At 41.6% G+C, this 15,704-nt stretch overlaps 1 protein-coding gene across 1 annotated transcript; it reads left to right on the top strand.

The window, feature by feature from the left end:
* The first annotated feature begins 421 nt into the window (after positions 1-421).
* On the top strand, positions 422-12,989 carry si:dkey-14k9.3 (C2H2-type zinc finger protein). Its single transcript, XM_058417246.1, has 9 exons — positions 422-1,309; positions 3,468-3,667; positions 3,914-4,012; positions 4,112-4,207; positions 5,088-5,198; positions 5,357-5,480; positions 7,641-8,361; positions 8,815-8,870; positions 9,921-12,989. Exons 1-9 carry the CDS (start codon positions 1,270-1,272, stop codon positions 11,228-11,230), a joined length of 2,757 nt encoding a protein of 918 aa, XP_058273229.1. The 5' UTR covers positions 422-1,269; the 3' UTR covers positions 11,231-12,989.
* Positions 12,990-15,704: the final 2,715 nt, after the last annotated feature.

The following is a 15,704-nucleotide window of genomic DNA, read 5'->3' on the forward strand; positions in this document are numbered from 1 at the left end:
AGCGGTCAGTGCATGCTGAGGCGCACAGTGTGCAGAAGTGGCCAATTTTCTGCAGTCAATAGCTACAGATCTCCAAACTTCATGTGAGCTTTAGATTAGCTCAAGAACAATGCGTAGAGAGCTTCATGGAATGGGTTTTCATGACCGAGAATCTGCATCCAAACCTTACATCACAAAGTGCAATACAAAGCGTTGGATGCAATCGTATAAAGTACGCCGCTACTGGACTCTAGAGCAGTGTAGACGTGTCCTCTGGAGTGACCAATCACGCTCCTCTCTCTGGCAATCCAATGGACAAGTCTGGGTTTGGCGTTTGCTAGGAGAACGGTATTTGCCTGACTGCATTGTGCCAGTTGTAATGTTTGGTGGAGGGGGGGGATTATGGTGTGGGTGTGTTTTTCAGGGGTTGGAGTCTGAGGCTACATCACAATTAGAATTGATCTTGATCTAACCACAAGTGACCTATATATACACACTATATTGCCAAAAGTTTTTGGGACGCCCCTCCAAATCATTGAATTCAGGGGTTGGGCTCGGCCCCTTAGTTCCAGTGAAAGGAACTCTTAATGCTTCAGCTTCATACCAAGACATTTTGGACAATTTCATGCTCCCAACTTTGTGGGAACAGTTTGGGGATGACCCCTTCCTGTTCCAACATGACTGCACACCAGTGCACAAAGCAAGGTCCATAAAGACATGGATGAGAGAGTTTGGTGTGGAGGAACTTCACAGAGTCCTGACCTCAACCTGATAGAACACCTTTGGCATGAATTAAACCGGAGACTGTGAGCCAGGACTTCTCGTCCAACATCAGTGCCTGACCTCACAAATGCGCTTCTAGACGAATGGTCAAAGATTCCCATAAACACACTCCTAAACCTTGTGGAAAGCCTTCCCAGAAGAGTTGAAGCTGTTCTAGCTGCAAAGGGGCGGGTCAACTCCACGTCCATGTCAAGACAGACGTCCCAAAACGTTTGGAAATAAGTTGGCGTCAAAGTAGCTGCAGTTTGGTCATCTCGACGCGTGATGGTGCTGTGAGGAACAAAGCCTGAGGAAAGTTTCTACACAAACATCCGGCGGTGTTCTCGGGCTGTTCAACAGCTCCGTAGATTTCTGGTATTTTTAATGGAGACTGTTCAACTCAACGCCTCTGTTATAAACACCGAAATTATTCCACGTGTTCTGTTTAAGCACGAAAACCGTGTGAGGAAGTCTGTGAAGTAAAAGCTCTAGACGTTTATCTGGAGAAGAATAATTCGCCTAGCTGTGATGATGGAAGACGGAGTCTCAAGGCAGGAGGACACTAAGGGTAACTAAAGGCTGTGAGATGATAACGGGAGGGAAATTTATTTATTTATTTATTTATTAAAAAAAAAATAAATAAAGATAGACATTTGCTGTCTAATAGTTTGAGATGTTAAAAGTTATTTGAGAAGCTAATGGCAGCTGTTTAGTCTTGGTTAAAGTCGGTGTTGAAGAAAACTTGTCTCAGTTCAATGGCTGCTCCCAAATCCGTTAGTCAGGGTTTGTTTACTTCTTCACTACTTTTGCATACTCTTGTACAAGGTAGTGCACGGATTGGGACACATCCAGTAGTCTGAAATGCAGGAGATAACTCCATGAAGACTCTATGAATGAATGAGAACAAAAAAAATGTGTCTAGAGATAGAAATAAACAACACCCCCCAATTTAGGCTACAATGTGACTTTAGAAATGCAGGAATATTTTGTTATTGTTTTTGTTGACGTAATGTCTCGGACTGTTTCAGGGGCTGTGAGGAGTGCGTAAAATCCAATAAAAAATAAATCTGATCTCCGAGCTCAGCGTATCAGACCTGATCTGATTACTGATACTGACACAGTCACTGAGCTGAGGTCGGGCAAACCTGTGGTGCCAAAACATCTTTGACTGCATTTCAGGGCTAGAGTTTACCTAAAAAAACATGATTTCAGACATCAAGCCATTACTTAAAATGTTTTAAGAACTGAAGATGTGGAAAAAAGTAATATATATGAGCCATTTTGAATATTTTCAGATCGCAGTTGTACTATTATCATATTTTGAGCTACTATGACAGCGTGGTGATATATCCGAGAGTATAGGAAATATAGAAATGTGTGGAAGCTCGCTGCACATCAGCACCAGATAATTAATAGCATTGATAAGACGTTATATTTATTTATAAGATGGAGCCACACAAACTTGGAGGAAAATCTTTCTCGTTCGCAGGCTCTAGTCACCGTCATGGTAATCAAAGGTCACATCTGCATCTGTATCAGCTGGAACTGACACACTCGGTACAGCAGTCTATCCAACAACGCATTATTCACCATTAGGCTTTTGTTCATTGTGTGAGTGCATATGCTGTAATGCACTGGGGACTCTGAGAGTACTGGACTTCCACTCCATCTGGGTGGATAATACTGTTCATCATTTCTCTACATGCACACTTTGAATGGCATATGAGAGACTTCTGACTGCTATTTCTCTTACAACAAAAGAAACCATAGCTTCAACAAGTCTTTATCGTCCCTCATTTTTATCATGCATACCATTTTGTCGTAGTATTATGTTCTTGGGTTTTTTTTTTTTTGTTATGACTTTATTCTTAAAATCTTAAAGGCATCAGAGATGGTGATGATTTCCATGTCAGGCAAAATCACATACACACACAAAAAAAAATGCATCAGATTGTAAAATATAGAAATTCTGAGCCAATTCTGATCCAGTATTTCAGACCAGCTTCATTTACAATGAAATACTTTCATACGCTTCTTGCCATCTTAACAGACGTGTGTATAACGTGCAAACCCTGGTTTTAGGTCAGTAAGCTGCTTTTTGCTTTCTTTGGGTGCCATTTTATATGGATAATACCCACACTAGCGCTTTGGTTTGTGGTGTTCACAGTTATGACACAGGAGACTTGGCAGCAGTTTGGTATTAGAGCTGGTATCAGTATTAGTTATTTGCGAGAGATCAGAACATACATTTTAGAATTTTATCCATTATATTCAGCATTTACTTATAGACAAAATATGGAACATTTGAATATGTAGTACTTATAGAAATACATACATTTTAAATGTACAAATATATAAGTGCAAGACTTAAGTGTTAAGTTACGCTAATTTACGTTAACTTATGAGTATAAGCATTATATTTTTATTATAGTCTTACAATCTCTCTCTCTCTCACACACACACACACACACACACACAGTCTCTAACACACACTGTCTCTCTCTCTCTCTCTCTCTCTCTCTCTCTCTCTCTCTCTCTCACACACACACACACACACACACTGTCTCTCTCTCTCTCTCTCTCTCACACACTCTCTCTCTCTCTCTCTCTCTCTCTCTCTCTTGCCTTCGCCTCTCGTCCATTCCGTTAAAGATATCACTGATAGACACTTGAGTGCAAAACTGTTCTTAGGAATATTTGATGTGCACACTTTATCTTTGTTTCAGATCCTCTTCTCCTGCCCTCTCTGCGTCTCCTGGTGCCACCTGTGAGACTCATGTCAGCAGTCCTGTGGCGGGCCGTGCAGCAGCAGGATGTAATGCAGTACGGGATGCTTGCAGACTTTGTTTCGCTGGTTACTGAAGCTGTACCGGAGCTCTGTAGTCCCACGCATGCAGTCCAGCTTGTTCTGGGTCTGCGAGCAAAGGTTACAGTATTACCATTAAATCATTTTTATTTATTGTTTTATGTTTAATAGATTTTAAGTTTTTGCTGATAGATATGTGGTGATTTCTATTTTAAAGCTACTCCATATTTAAGCATGCTGTTTTGATTGTGTGTGTCTTTTGGTGTTGTTCCAAGTCCAGTGCATTATATTGCAATGTTTTTAGTTCATTAATCACAGTTTCTCTTGCATTCTCTTGATTCTCATTGTTTTTTTCTCTTCCACTAGCTAATTTTGGAGCTGTGCTACAGGGAGGAAACAGTGGACACACATTTGATCCAGCCTCATCTCAATAGCATTCAGTTGGTTCTTCCTCTGGTCAAACATGCAAGTCAATAACTTTCACCTAATTGTAACACGTCATCAGTTCCTTTTATTCAAACATGAGAGCGTGTCCTTTAACCGGGCTGCTGTTTGGTCATACAGGTGGACAGCACGGAGCTAGAAGAGACAGGGGTCCACTTTGTGGAATTGGTTCAAACACTAATCAAAGACGCTGACCAGAGAGAGCATTTCTTCCAGGTCAGAAAACGCTACATTTTAGTAATATTAGTACCAAAAATCTAATGCTTGGGTTTTGGTAGTTTTTTTGAAGTAGAGATTCTGAAATCATTTTCCCTGAAACTCATTAGCCACTTTATTAGGAACACCTGCACATTTATGTGGAAGCAGCAATGCATAAAGTCATGCAATAAAATCAGAGCTTTAGTCAATGTTCACATCAAACATCAGAATGAAGAAATACTATGTGATCTCAGTGGCTTTAACTGCACTGCCAGACAGGCTGGTTTACATATCTCAGAAAGTGCTAAGCTACTGGGATTTTCACACACAACAGTCAGGCAGAAACATCTTGTTTGAAGAGAGACGAAGACAGAGGAGAATGTTGAAGACTGGTTCGATCTGTCTGGATGTCTACAGTAACTCAAATATCCACTCATGATGTGCAACCGTGATTCAGCTTATCTGGCACCAGCAGCCATGCCTCAGTCACTGAGATCACATTTTCCTCATTCTGATGTATGGTGTGAACATTAACTAAAGCTCTTGACCTGGATCCACATGATTATAAGCGTGAATGCTTGAACGAGCAGGTTTTCCTAATAAAGTGGACGGTGAGGGTGTAAGTTTTTTTTTGTTTTTTTTTTACTTTATGTAACTAACTAGGGCTGTTTTAAAACATATTATAAATGCATAGTTTGAACTAGGCACACAATTGAAAAGATTTATTAGAGAACATATTGTATTTCATTCACAAGGGGTAATAAAGTATATTTCATATATTAAGAAGTTGTTTTATCGTTGCACAGGGGTTGTAACGTAAGTGACGTTAATTTTTTTTCTCTTTCAAGATTTTTAACAGTGCAGTTTGATGACTCTCTCTCTCTTTCTCTCTTTGTAGAATGTGTTTCCAGTGGAGTTTGGACCCAGCTATGACTCTGCCCTTCAGACACTTATGTGGGATTTCCTGTCCCGACTGGAGCACTTCCTGCCAGTGCCAGACCTCCTTCAGGTGGGGAAACTTCGAGTGGCGTTAGAATCTGCAAATTTTGTTATGTTGTAATACTATATAGGTCTATTATTGTTTAAAATCTTGGGTCTTTGGTAGATTAAGCACTCAACAGTTTATAAAGAATCTATAAAACTGTCTCTGTATCCATTTGGTTTCAGACAGTGGCCTGGCTCAGATCTGAATCTTCTGCTTTAAAAGACTGTGAGGAATCCATCAGCAACCCAGATAGCTTGAGATCACTGCTCCATCACCATAGGTGCCTTGGACATCTGGATACTTGTGGTAGGTAATGAAGCTTAAACCTGTGGAGTCTTACGGTTCTGGGGGTCAGAATTCAGCACACCTTTACTCATTTCCATGTCAGTCTGGTAGATAACCTATGGATTATATCAGATGTTAATCAGATTAAAAGTCTGCAAGATGTGATCATGGAAAATTTGTGGTATTTAGCAAGCAACCTGGAAAAATGTTTTCACATTTTTTTATGTTAATGATTCTGTGAATCCATTCAAACACTCACCTACCACATTATCCACTTTATTAGGAACACCTGGTCACCTGCTTACTTGTGTGATCAGGCTCCAGTCAGCTGCCTGATGTCAAGTTAATGTGATCTTCCTCTGTTGGGAAGAGGAAGCTCATCCACCTCATAGTTTAAAGTGTTGTACATACTGAGATGCTCTTCTCTTCATCATTATAAAAAGTGCTAATTCAAGTTACTGAAAACCCCGTCATACACTATATTGCCAAAAGTATTCGCTCACCTGCCTTGACTCGCATATGAACTTAAGTGACATCCCATTCCTAATCCATAGAGTTCAATATGACGTCGGTCCACCCTTTGCAGCTATAACAGCTTCAACTCTTCTGGGAAGGCTGTCCACAAGGTTTAGGAGTGTGTTTATGGGAATTTTTGACCATTCTTCCAGAAGCGCATTTGTGAGGTCACACACTGATGTTGGACGAGAAGGCCTGGCTCTCAGTCTCCGCTCTAATTCATCCCAAAGGTGTTCTATCGGGTTGAGGTCAGGACTCTGTGCAGGCCAGTCAAGTTCCTCCACACCAGTCTCTGTCATCCATGTCTTTATGGACCTTGCTTTGTGCACTGGTGCACAGTCATGTTGGAAGAGGAAGGGGCCAGCTCCAAACTGTTCCCACAAAGTTGGGAGCATGGAATTGTCCAAAATGTCTTGGTATGCTGAAGCATTCAGAGTTCCTTTCACTGGAACTAAGGGGCCAAGCCCAGCTCCTGAAAAAGAACCCCACACCATAATCCCCCCTCCACCAAACTTTACACTTGGCACAATGCAGTCAGACAAGTACCGTTCTCCTGGCAACCGCCAAACCCAGACTCGTCCATCAGATTGCCAGATGGAGAAGCGCGATTCGTCACTCCAGAGAACGCGTCTCCACTGCTCTAGAGTCCAGTGGCGGCGTGCTTTACACCACTGCATCCGACGCTTTGCATTGCACTTGGTGATGTATGGCTTGGATGCAGCTGCTCGGCCATGGAAACCCATTCCATGAAGCTCTCTGCGCACTGTTCTTGAGCTAATCTGAAGGCCACATGAAGTTTGGAGGTCTGTAGCGATTGACTCTGCAGAAAGTTGGCGACCTCTTCGCACTATGCGCCTCAGCATCCGCTGACCCCGCTCCGTCAGTTTACGTGGCCTACCACTTCGTGGCTGAGTTGCTGTCATTCCCAAACACTTCCACATTCTTATAATACAGCTGACAGTTGACTGTGGAATATTTAGGAGCGAGGAAATTTCACGACTGGATTTGTTGCACAGGTGGCATCCTATCACAGTTCCACGCTGGAATTCACTGAGCTCCTGAGAGCGACCCATTCTTTCACAAATGTTTGTAAAAACAGTCTGCATGCCTAGGTGCTTGATTTTATACACCTGTGGCCATGGAAGTGATTGGAACACCTGATTCTGATTATTTGGATGGGTGAGAGAATACTTTTGGCAATATAGTGTATCTAACAGGTGTGGTCATTCTCATGAATAAGGAGTGTTTACCTGCAAAACGGCCCCTCAGCGGATGTCCATTGTTTTTAGCACCATTCTTTGTAAGCTCTGGAGAAAATCCCAGCAGTTTATGAAATACTCAGACCAACAACAACCATGTCACAGTCACTGAAATCAAATTTTTGCATTTCTGCATTATTTCATGCATTGACACATAATTGCCTGAATGAGCAGGTGGACAGGTTCCTGTTAAACTGCCTGGTCAGTGTGTTTTAGCAGTTAGTAGTCAAGGTATTGAATAAACAGTAGGAATATTGAGGCTATGAAGGTGAGCTATGTTTTTTATTCAGCAGTTTTGTCACGCTCCACTTTAAAAAGCAAAAGACACACAAATCACGCATGTGCGAAACAAAACTCTTAAATCTTAGCTACTTAAACGAGACTTCTTTCTGATTTTCCTCCTCAGCCTCCTCGTTGTTGCCTCGCGTTGGTGACTGCATCCTGACTGCTCTGTCTGGCAAGAGAAACCAAGGGTCTCAGATGAACTCGGGCCTCAATCCACCTCCTCACACTGAGATGCCCATGTGTGTAATGGACGGAACCGATGTCGAGACCGTCGTAGTCACATCCGAATGGACGGAGATTGAAATACATGCAAACCAGCAAACCAGAGAGGACAATAGCGAGGACGGTGTTGATTCACCCCCAGCTACTGACTGCGACCAGAGCGAGTCACGGTCTCACAGAAACACTGAGGAAAGCGAAATCCAGCCTGGGAAGCACACTGACTCTGAGAACTGTTTCAGAGAATCTGCACTGATGTATAATAAACATGATGAATCTGTAGGCTGCACTCAAGACAGGACTGCAGAAACAGTACAACTGGAATGTACTGCTAAGGAGAGACAGAGTCTGACCTGTAGCACCACGCCTCCTCTGGATTCTACACTCACTGTACCGGTAAATGCTGCTGATGGAGCTGCCGCTTTCACCATCCCCACCGGGACCCGAAGATCAGCTCGAAAGCCGAAGAAGACTTGGAAGTTGAGATTGGTTAACCTTCAGAAGCAGAAACGAAAACCTGGTGTGGTAACCAGACAAAAGCAAGAGAGAACACCGCTCTCACCTATGAGAAACTCGGAAAGGGTCACTGAGATATATGGAGAATGTATCACTTCAGATAACGGGTCAGTACATTCATGGATTTTTAGAAGTTTCAAAGATTTTTGATTCCTGGTTAGATTCAAGATTTTATTTGTCATATACGTAGTTATATACAGTATACAACTCTGCAGAGAACTGTGTCTGTCTCCTCCTTAGACTGTGAATATGAAGTTATATTAAAGTTATGTAGTTATATAAAGTTATGTAGTTAATGTTGTAAACATACAGAATATCCAATGAGTTCAGAATTGGCAGCTGTGTTACATGTAACAGAAAGAAGTGCCAGAGGAGTACAGAGCGACAGAGTCTTAATGAAGTCCTAAGGGATCTGTATGGTTCTTTGCTTTAGTACTTGGGACTGCTACAATTCTCAACATTTGAAATCTCTTTCAGTAGTTTACACAGTGAATCATTTGTCTAGTATGCAGTGGTTGTGGACTAAAAAGAGCTTTTTTTCCCCCTTGTTTGTATTAAAGGGATGTTGCTGAGCTGTCTGTATCTCCTGGACTTGCCACAAGTGATGGAAATACAGGTTAAGTGTAGTCCCTTTTGTTCTTCCTTGTTATTATACAAATCACCTTTTCTATGCAGTATCACTTTTTTGTAGTAGTGTGGTTTATCTGGCAAACACAATTGCTGCTTGTGCACATTTAAAACCATATAGGGTTGTTAGAGCTACCTCAGTATGTAAACACCCAAGCTGACAGTGTAAACCTTCTTGCTTTCGTTAATAAGCATCCTTCAGTCAGATATTAGACAACTCCAACAATAAACGAGGAAGAACCCAATCATCAAAACTGGCATAATTAAAGGCTTTTATTTAGTCAACGTTTAGCAACCTTAATTCCAATGAACCTTAATACGCATGCACCTTCTGTTTCTCTGTGCTTTTTCGGATGATTTCCGCTTGCACGGTATGGAGTGACGAAGACATTAAGTTGGTTTAGCATTTTTACAGAACTTACATTTAATGATGCAGACTTTGAAGAAAGGCCCTTTACAATTTATTTAAGCAACAGTGTCCTTTGTTGATAAAGTACTTGGAAAGCATTATGTAAATAAAATCAACATTTTATTTCCATAATGCTTTTAATGGTGGAGTTTGCCCAATCTCCAGATTTGAATCCTATTGAAAACCTCTGGAATGTCATCAAGAGGAAGATGGATGGTCACAAACCATCAAGCAAAGCTAAGCTGTTTGCTTTTTCGCAAAAAGAGTGGTATAAAGTTCCCCAACAGCAAAGCGGAAAAACTGGTGGAGAGCATGGAGGCAAAACGCATGCAAATCAGGGTTATTCCACCAAATACTGATTTCTTAATGTTATTTAGCCAAAGCATTAACACAATTTGTTTACAAATTATTTGCATTTTGTTTTATTTGAGTTACACCAAAAGTCATTACTGCAAAAACGTCCAGCCAAATAGATTTGTCCCAATACATTCAGTGTGTACAAAACACTTGGAGCACTTTGGAAGAATTACAGCTAGCCTAGTTTTGTTGTTTTATGATTATTCCTCATTTCCTTCATTATAATCACCATTATAGATCAACACTAACATTGTTTTTAAAACTGTTTTACAGAGCTCTCCTCCAAAACATTCTCCTGCCCTCACTGCCCATTTACACACATTCAGGAGCGATATGTGAAAAGTCACATGAAAAAGGTTCACCCTGTTTCATCATCGACCGAGAAAGAGCCTCATGTGTGCCAGGTGTGTGGCAAAGGCTACCGCTACCCAGGCATGCTGAAAGCACACGAGCGCAGCCACACGGGCGAGCAGCCCTTCCAGTGTACGGCGTCCCACTGTGGTCGCCGCTTCTCCTACATTCAAGCACTGCGGCGCCATCGCTTGGTACACAGTCTCAAAAAAAATCCTCAAACCCCCGCTGATGAGAGTCTGCAGGAAGCTCAGGAAGCTGAGCTCGAAAAAGATGAACCTCAGAACGGCGAACCCTGGATGTACACCTGCCTGTATTGCAGCGAGAGCTTCAGCTCGCTCAGTGCTCGCCGCGAGCACCACAAGACGCATCCCGAGGATGATCTGAAGCGCTGCAACGACTGTGGAAAGAGACTGAGCTGTCAGGCTGCGCTGATCAGGCACAAGCGAGGTCACATGGGTGATCGGCCACACAAATGCCTGCTCTGCGGCTCCTGCTTTGTCTGCACCACCAGCTTCAAGCGCCACATGCTCGTGCATCAGCCCGAGAGGCCGTACCGCTGCAGCTGCGGTAAAGGCTTTACATACAAAGGCGCCCTGCTTTCCCATCAGCGCACTCACACAGCCGAGAGACGCTACAGGTGCTCTCGCTGCAACAGATGCTTCCTCTACCCAGGAGAGCTGAGAAAGCATGAAAGAACGCACTCGGATGAGAAGCCGTACCTGTGTCCGCACTGTGGCAAGAGTTTTAAGAGAGAAAGGATCCTCCGCGCACACGTCGCCGGCCACACTGAGGACAAAATCTTCAAATGCTCCTTATGCAACAAAACTTTCGCATATAAAGCGAGCCTGACCAGACACGAGCTCACGCACACGGGCGAGAGACCGTTCCTCTGTTCAGACTGTGGCAAAACCTTCTTTTCCTTCGGGGAGCTGCTGAAACACCAGCGCTACCACACGGGAATCAAGCCGTTCCAGTGCTCACACTGTGACAAGAGCTTCACACAGGCCTGCTACCTGCAGCTGCACACTAGGTACCACACCGGAGTTCGGCCCTACACCTGCCCCCAGTGCAGCAAAAGCTTCTTCACATCATGTCGCCTCAAGAGACACATGCAGATCCACACGGATGAGAAGCCGTTCGAGTGCACAGAGTGCGGCAAGAGATTTAGGCAGGCGTACGTGCTGAAAGTGCACCGCCGCACTCATCTGGAGAAAGAACTGAGGGTTTAGTAGAAGAGACTTTTGTTTTCAGAGTGTTTTTTTTTTTCTTTTTGTACTTAACAATAATAAACCCGCCTACTTTTTGTTAGGTTTTCATTTCAAAACAGATGCACTTTCAGTTCAAATCAGTAAATAAATTTGCTTTTCGGGTCAGCAGCCAAGGTTGAATTATTGCATGTGGACGTGAACTCGCGTGTGTTCTGTCAAATACGGCAGGTTCACCTGGAAGAAACATCCGGCAGCTCCTCCTCTGAATATTTATATCTAGCAGAACGCATTCAGGACGAAAATGCACACAAGAACACAGATATGCTTATATTTAAACATCACACTAGTGATGTGACCTTAGATAAGGAAGACACACTATATGGCCAAAAGTTTGTGGACACCAGATCTTCACACTTATATGTATCTCATCCAAATATATACCCCCCCGAGTCTGTTATAATAACCTCCAGTCTTCTGAGAAAGCTTTCCACTAGATTTAGGAGATGCCCACACACTTTTGAACATATGTTAGACATTAGAATTAATTATTTAGTTGAATTTAAGGGAACACTGGGTGTGAGGCAGGAATAGTCCATGTCATGTCAGTCCATCACAGATCAACATTCACACACACCTTTAGATGAGCTTCAATTTTTAAAAATGACCACAGATTTGGGTCGAGACGCATCGTTTGATGTCATCACGACACATTTAGGCAAATCTCTTTTCCATCATTCACATGTGTGGAACATGAGTGCAGCTCTCATAGAAAGTCATTACATACGTGTCTTCACTGCTAAGAGTATTCAAGTAGTTTTCAACAAAAAAATACAAAAACTTCCTGCACTGATGCACAGATTCCTCTGGGCATTTTGGTGTAATCCTCATCCCTGCACATTTTGGGAGGTGGGAGGAAGCTGGAGAACCTGGAAGAAACCCATATAGAAATGGATGTGTGGAACCCAACACAAGCACTAACTTGCACCCAAGAACCTTGGAGCTGTGCTATTACGAAGTAAAGAAGGTAGAAACTTTGTTTTACAATCAGATAAACTTTATTACATATGCTTGCGAACCAACAGTAACACAACCCCCGTGTTCTTTCACAAGTAGCTTGCAATATACACTCACTTTATTAGGAACAGCCACATATTTATGCGCTTATCCAATCAGCTATTCATGTACGGTAGATGGAGGCAAAGGTTTTCAGTTCAAGAGTTAATGTTAACGTCAAACATCAGAAAGAAAAAGTGTCATCTCTGTGATTTCAACTGTGACATAGAGGTTGTTACCCAGATGTTGTGGTTTGAGTATTTTTAGAAACTGCTGATCATCTGGAATTTTCACACACGACAGTCGCCAGAGGTTACAGAGTTTGTGGGTGGAAATGCCCTGTTATTAAGAGAGATTAGAGTAAAACGGTCAGCTGCTACAGATACAACAACTCATATAATCACTCTTTTTTACCATGGTGATCAGAAAAGCATGTCAGCATGCACTGTTCCACTCCTTTGAGCCAAGAACAAGATTCTGAAGCACATTCGTCTCAGATCTGTGAGGAGTTTCAGCCTACAGACCTTCTTCTCACCAGAATTCTTTTTGTATTTTTGCATCATTCAGTACTTTTCTGATTGTGTATGAAAAGTCACACAGGTCATACTTTCTCTTCATTCTGATGTTTGATTTGAACATTAACTCTTGACTTGATGTTTTGCATGGTGCTGCTGCCACAATGTTCGACTGAGTAGAAAACTGCTAAATGTTTAGGTGTACAGGTATTCCTAATAAAGTGAGAGGAGGAACCTGAGGAACTGTCATTCTTTATTTGTCCACTTGATGTCAGCACTGCTTCTTTAAAACACACCCCTTACCTTATCTTAGTGCATTAAGCTCAGGCTGTATATGCTGTATCATCCTCTAAATCTGACCTGAATATATTCAGAGTGAAATACATCATTTAAAAATGAATTTTGATTTTAGTACCAGAAAAAAATGCTTTTCGAATAAAAAAATGCAGTGTTGGTTGAGGGTAGGGGAAGCGTATTCTGCTTTCTTTATTTCTGTGCAGTCGAGAGAAAAATCAATACAACACCCTCAAAACACAAAGGCGCAAAAGGGCAGATGCCTGTGGGTGTCTGGACTGAGTTCCCCTGCTCCGCCTCCCTGACTCTCGGCTTTGGAGTCCAGCTGTGTGAGCAGAAAGAGCAGATTGGCTGTAGTGCCCTGCTGCTGTGCTCTGACCTTCTATACTGCGCCATGGATAAAAGTTGCCCTTTTGCCACAATGTATGATTAACTTTCTCTACTTACGCCTGAATGTAAAGGCACTAATTACGATTTAGTTGTAGGGATTTACAGAGCCTATGGTCTGTCATGAAAAAGCAGTAATCACATCAGCAAACAAACACACTGCTACCGATTTCTCCTCACTATGTACTCTTGAGGTTGTGACCCCATTGCCTTTTTAAAGGCCAAGGAAACCTTGTTAGCTTGACGTGTTTTTCTTTTTAAACAAGAAAATACTGTCGTTAGCACTTTCTGAGCCTAGTTTAAAACAGAAAATAAGTATTCACTAAGGAAATTATTGAACACTCCTGCTGAAAGGCGAAGAGTGAGTTGGAAATCTTATTAGATTTTATTAGTTATATAAGAGTAATGCCTGACATCTTATATGTTATACTCGCAACATTGGTCCTAAAACACAGGGTCTGTGAAAAAACCATCTCTGTTTTTCTACGGTAGTTACTAATGTAAACCCTTTGAAACCCTGAGAAACACTGCTATTTCTATTGACTTGACTCTTTTCACACTGTACATTCACAGTAGAAGGGCTGAGAGAAATATCCAGTTAGCAACATTCCTTTAGGATTCAATTCATCCATTGTTTTTCACCCTTCAGTAAAACGTAGGTAAAAAGACTGAATCCAGTTCATTTTGAAAGCTGCACATGTCTACCTTTGCCTATTTTTTCACCACAGAAAAGATCCATACTTTTCTCATTTTCAGAATGATTGGTTTTCTGAATTGATCTGAATTCTTACAAATTAAACGCACAGTAATTAAGACGTTCTTTCAGCTTGCTGTGTTCTGGCTGGAGGAAATGAGTCTCCTGTGGTCTGGAACGCCATCTTCAAACCAGCTAAACTGTTAATTACCAGTTAATCAGCAAGAACTCATTGACTTCTCAGTGTAAAAATCAGCCCGGCTTTTGACCAGGGTGAAAATGAGACAACACAAGGAAGGATTAGAAATGCGTGCAATATTTTGAAATTACACATACAAGTGAATTAAACGAGGCTAATCGGTGTCTAAATTAGGCTGTGCTTTAAACAGGAGGAGCACGAACAGATGGGTTTTAATATCTCTTTGTCATCATATTTATTTTACAAAGACTAGCAAATGTGCTCCGACAGGATCAACCGGTAGACTTGATAACAGAAGACATCTCCAGTAGCGTCAGTGGTTATACATTATGCAGCAGAGGTTTTTTCGATGTTCCTAGACCATATAAATGTTGTCTTTGATTGTTGGTACTGAATGCTGTAGTCTGTTGGAAAGCTTTGGAGATTTCTGTCTGTATTTACTCATCGTCTATTACTTTATTGTCTTGGTCTGGTTTTCATCTTGGCAGAGTAAAGTTGAGTGGTCTTGATTTCTGAAGGTTATGGTATTAATTTTAGTCCTGTTAAGTGTTTGGAAATGCATTGAACTTAGTCATGGATTCATATTTCATGATCCCAATATATCTTTGTCTGGTTTAAGTCTAAAAGTAACTGCGATTGCATTTGATTTTGTTTATAATGCAGTTATAGTGTGTTGTATTATTAGGTGAAATGTATACCATACGCTTGAAGTAAAATAGATGGCAGGAATGTATTTATTTACACACTGACAGGGTGGAATAATGATCACTTTATTAGCTAGGCCAAGTTGATGCTCAGGGTGCTGCCCAGTTGCCTGGGATAGAATTGACTCAGCTAAGAAGTGGAAGTAGTAGCATTACATGATATAACATATAGTGAGACGCTGTAGTTAACGCAGACTTAAGGAAATCATGAAATAAGTTGAATTAACAGTGAAAGATTCTAATGTAGCATCTTCTTGTTGCCGGCCAGCGTTTTGGCTAGGAGCTGTGATATTCTCTCCTTGCATCGCATGTAAAAGATCTAATTCGTGTCTGGCTAGCATTAACATTTTCCCAGTGTCCTTAACTAGCAGGACACTGCACTATATTTTGCTCAGTTTTATCTGAGTGAGATTGGAAAAATCACAAGTTCTGAAGCACGAAAAGAAGAAGAAATCATTCTCAATTTCAAACATTGCAGTCAGAGAGAATTTGTTTTTAATCACAGTAATCTTATTCTTAAGTATAATTTAACAAACTGTACTTCCTAATGATATCAGAACAGTGAAATTGCACATGATCGAGATAACGCTCATTTACATCACTGATGCAATTATCAGATAATAATAATGTGTTTTTGGAGCTCCTGTAC

The sequence above is a fragment of the Hemibagrus wyckioides genome, linkage group LG19, assembly GCF_019097595.1.
Source record: "Hemibagrus wyckioides isolate EC202008001 linkage group LG19, SWU_Hwy_1.0, whole genome shotgun sequence".
Taxonomy (NCBI): domain Eukaryota; kingdom Metazoa; phylum Chordata; class Actinopteri; order Siluriformes; family Bagridae; genus Hemibagrus; species Hemibagrus wyckioides.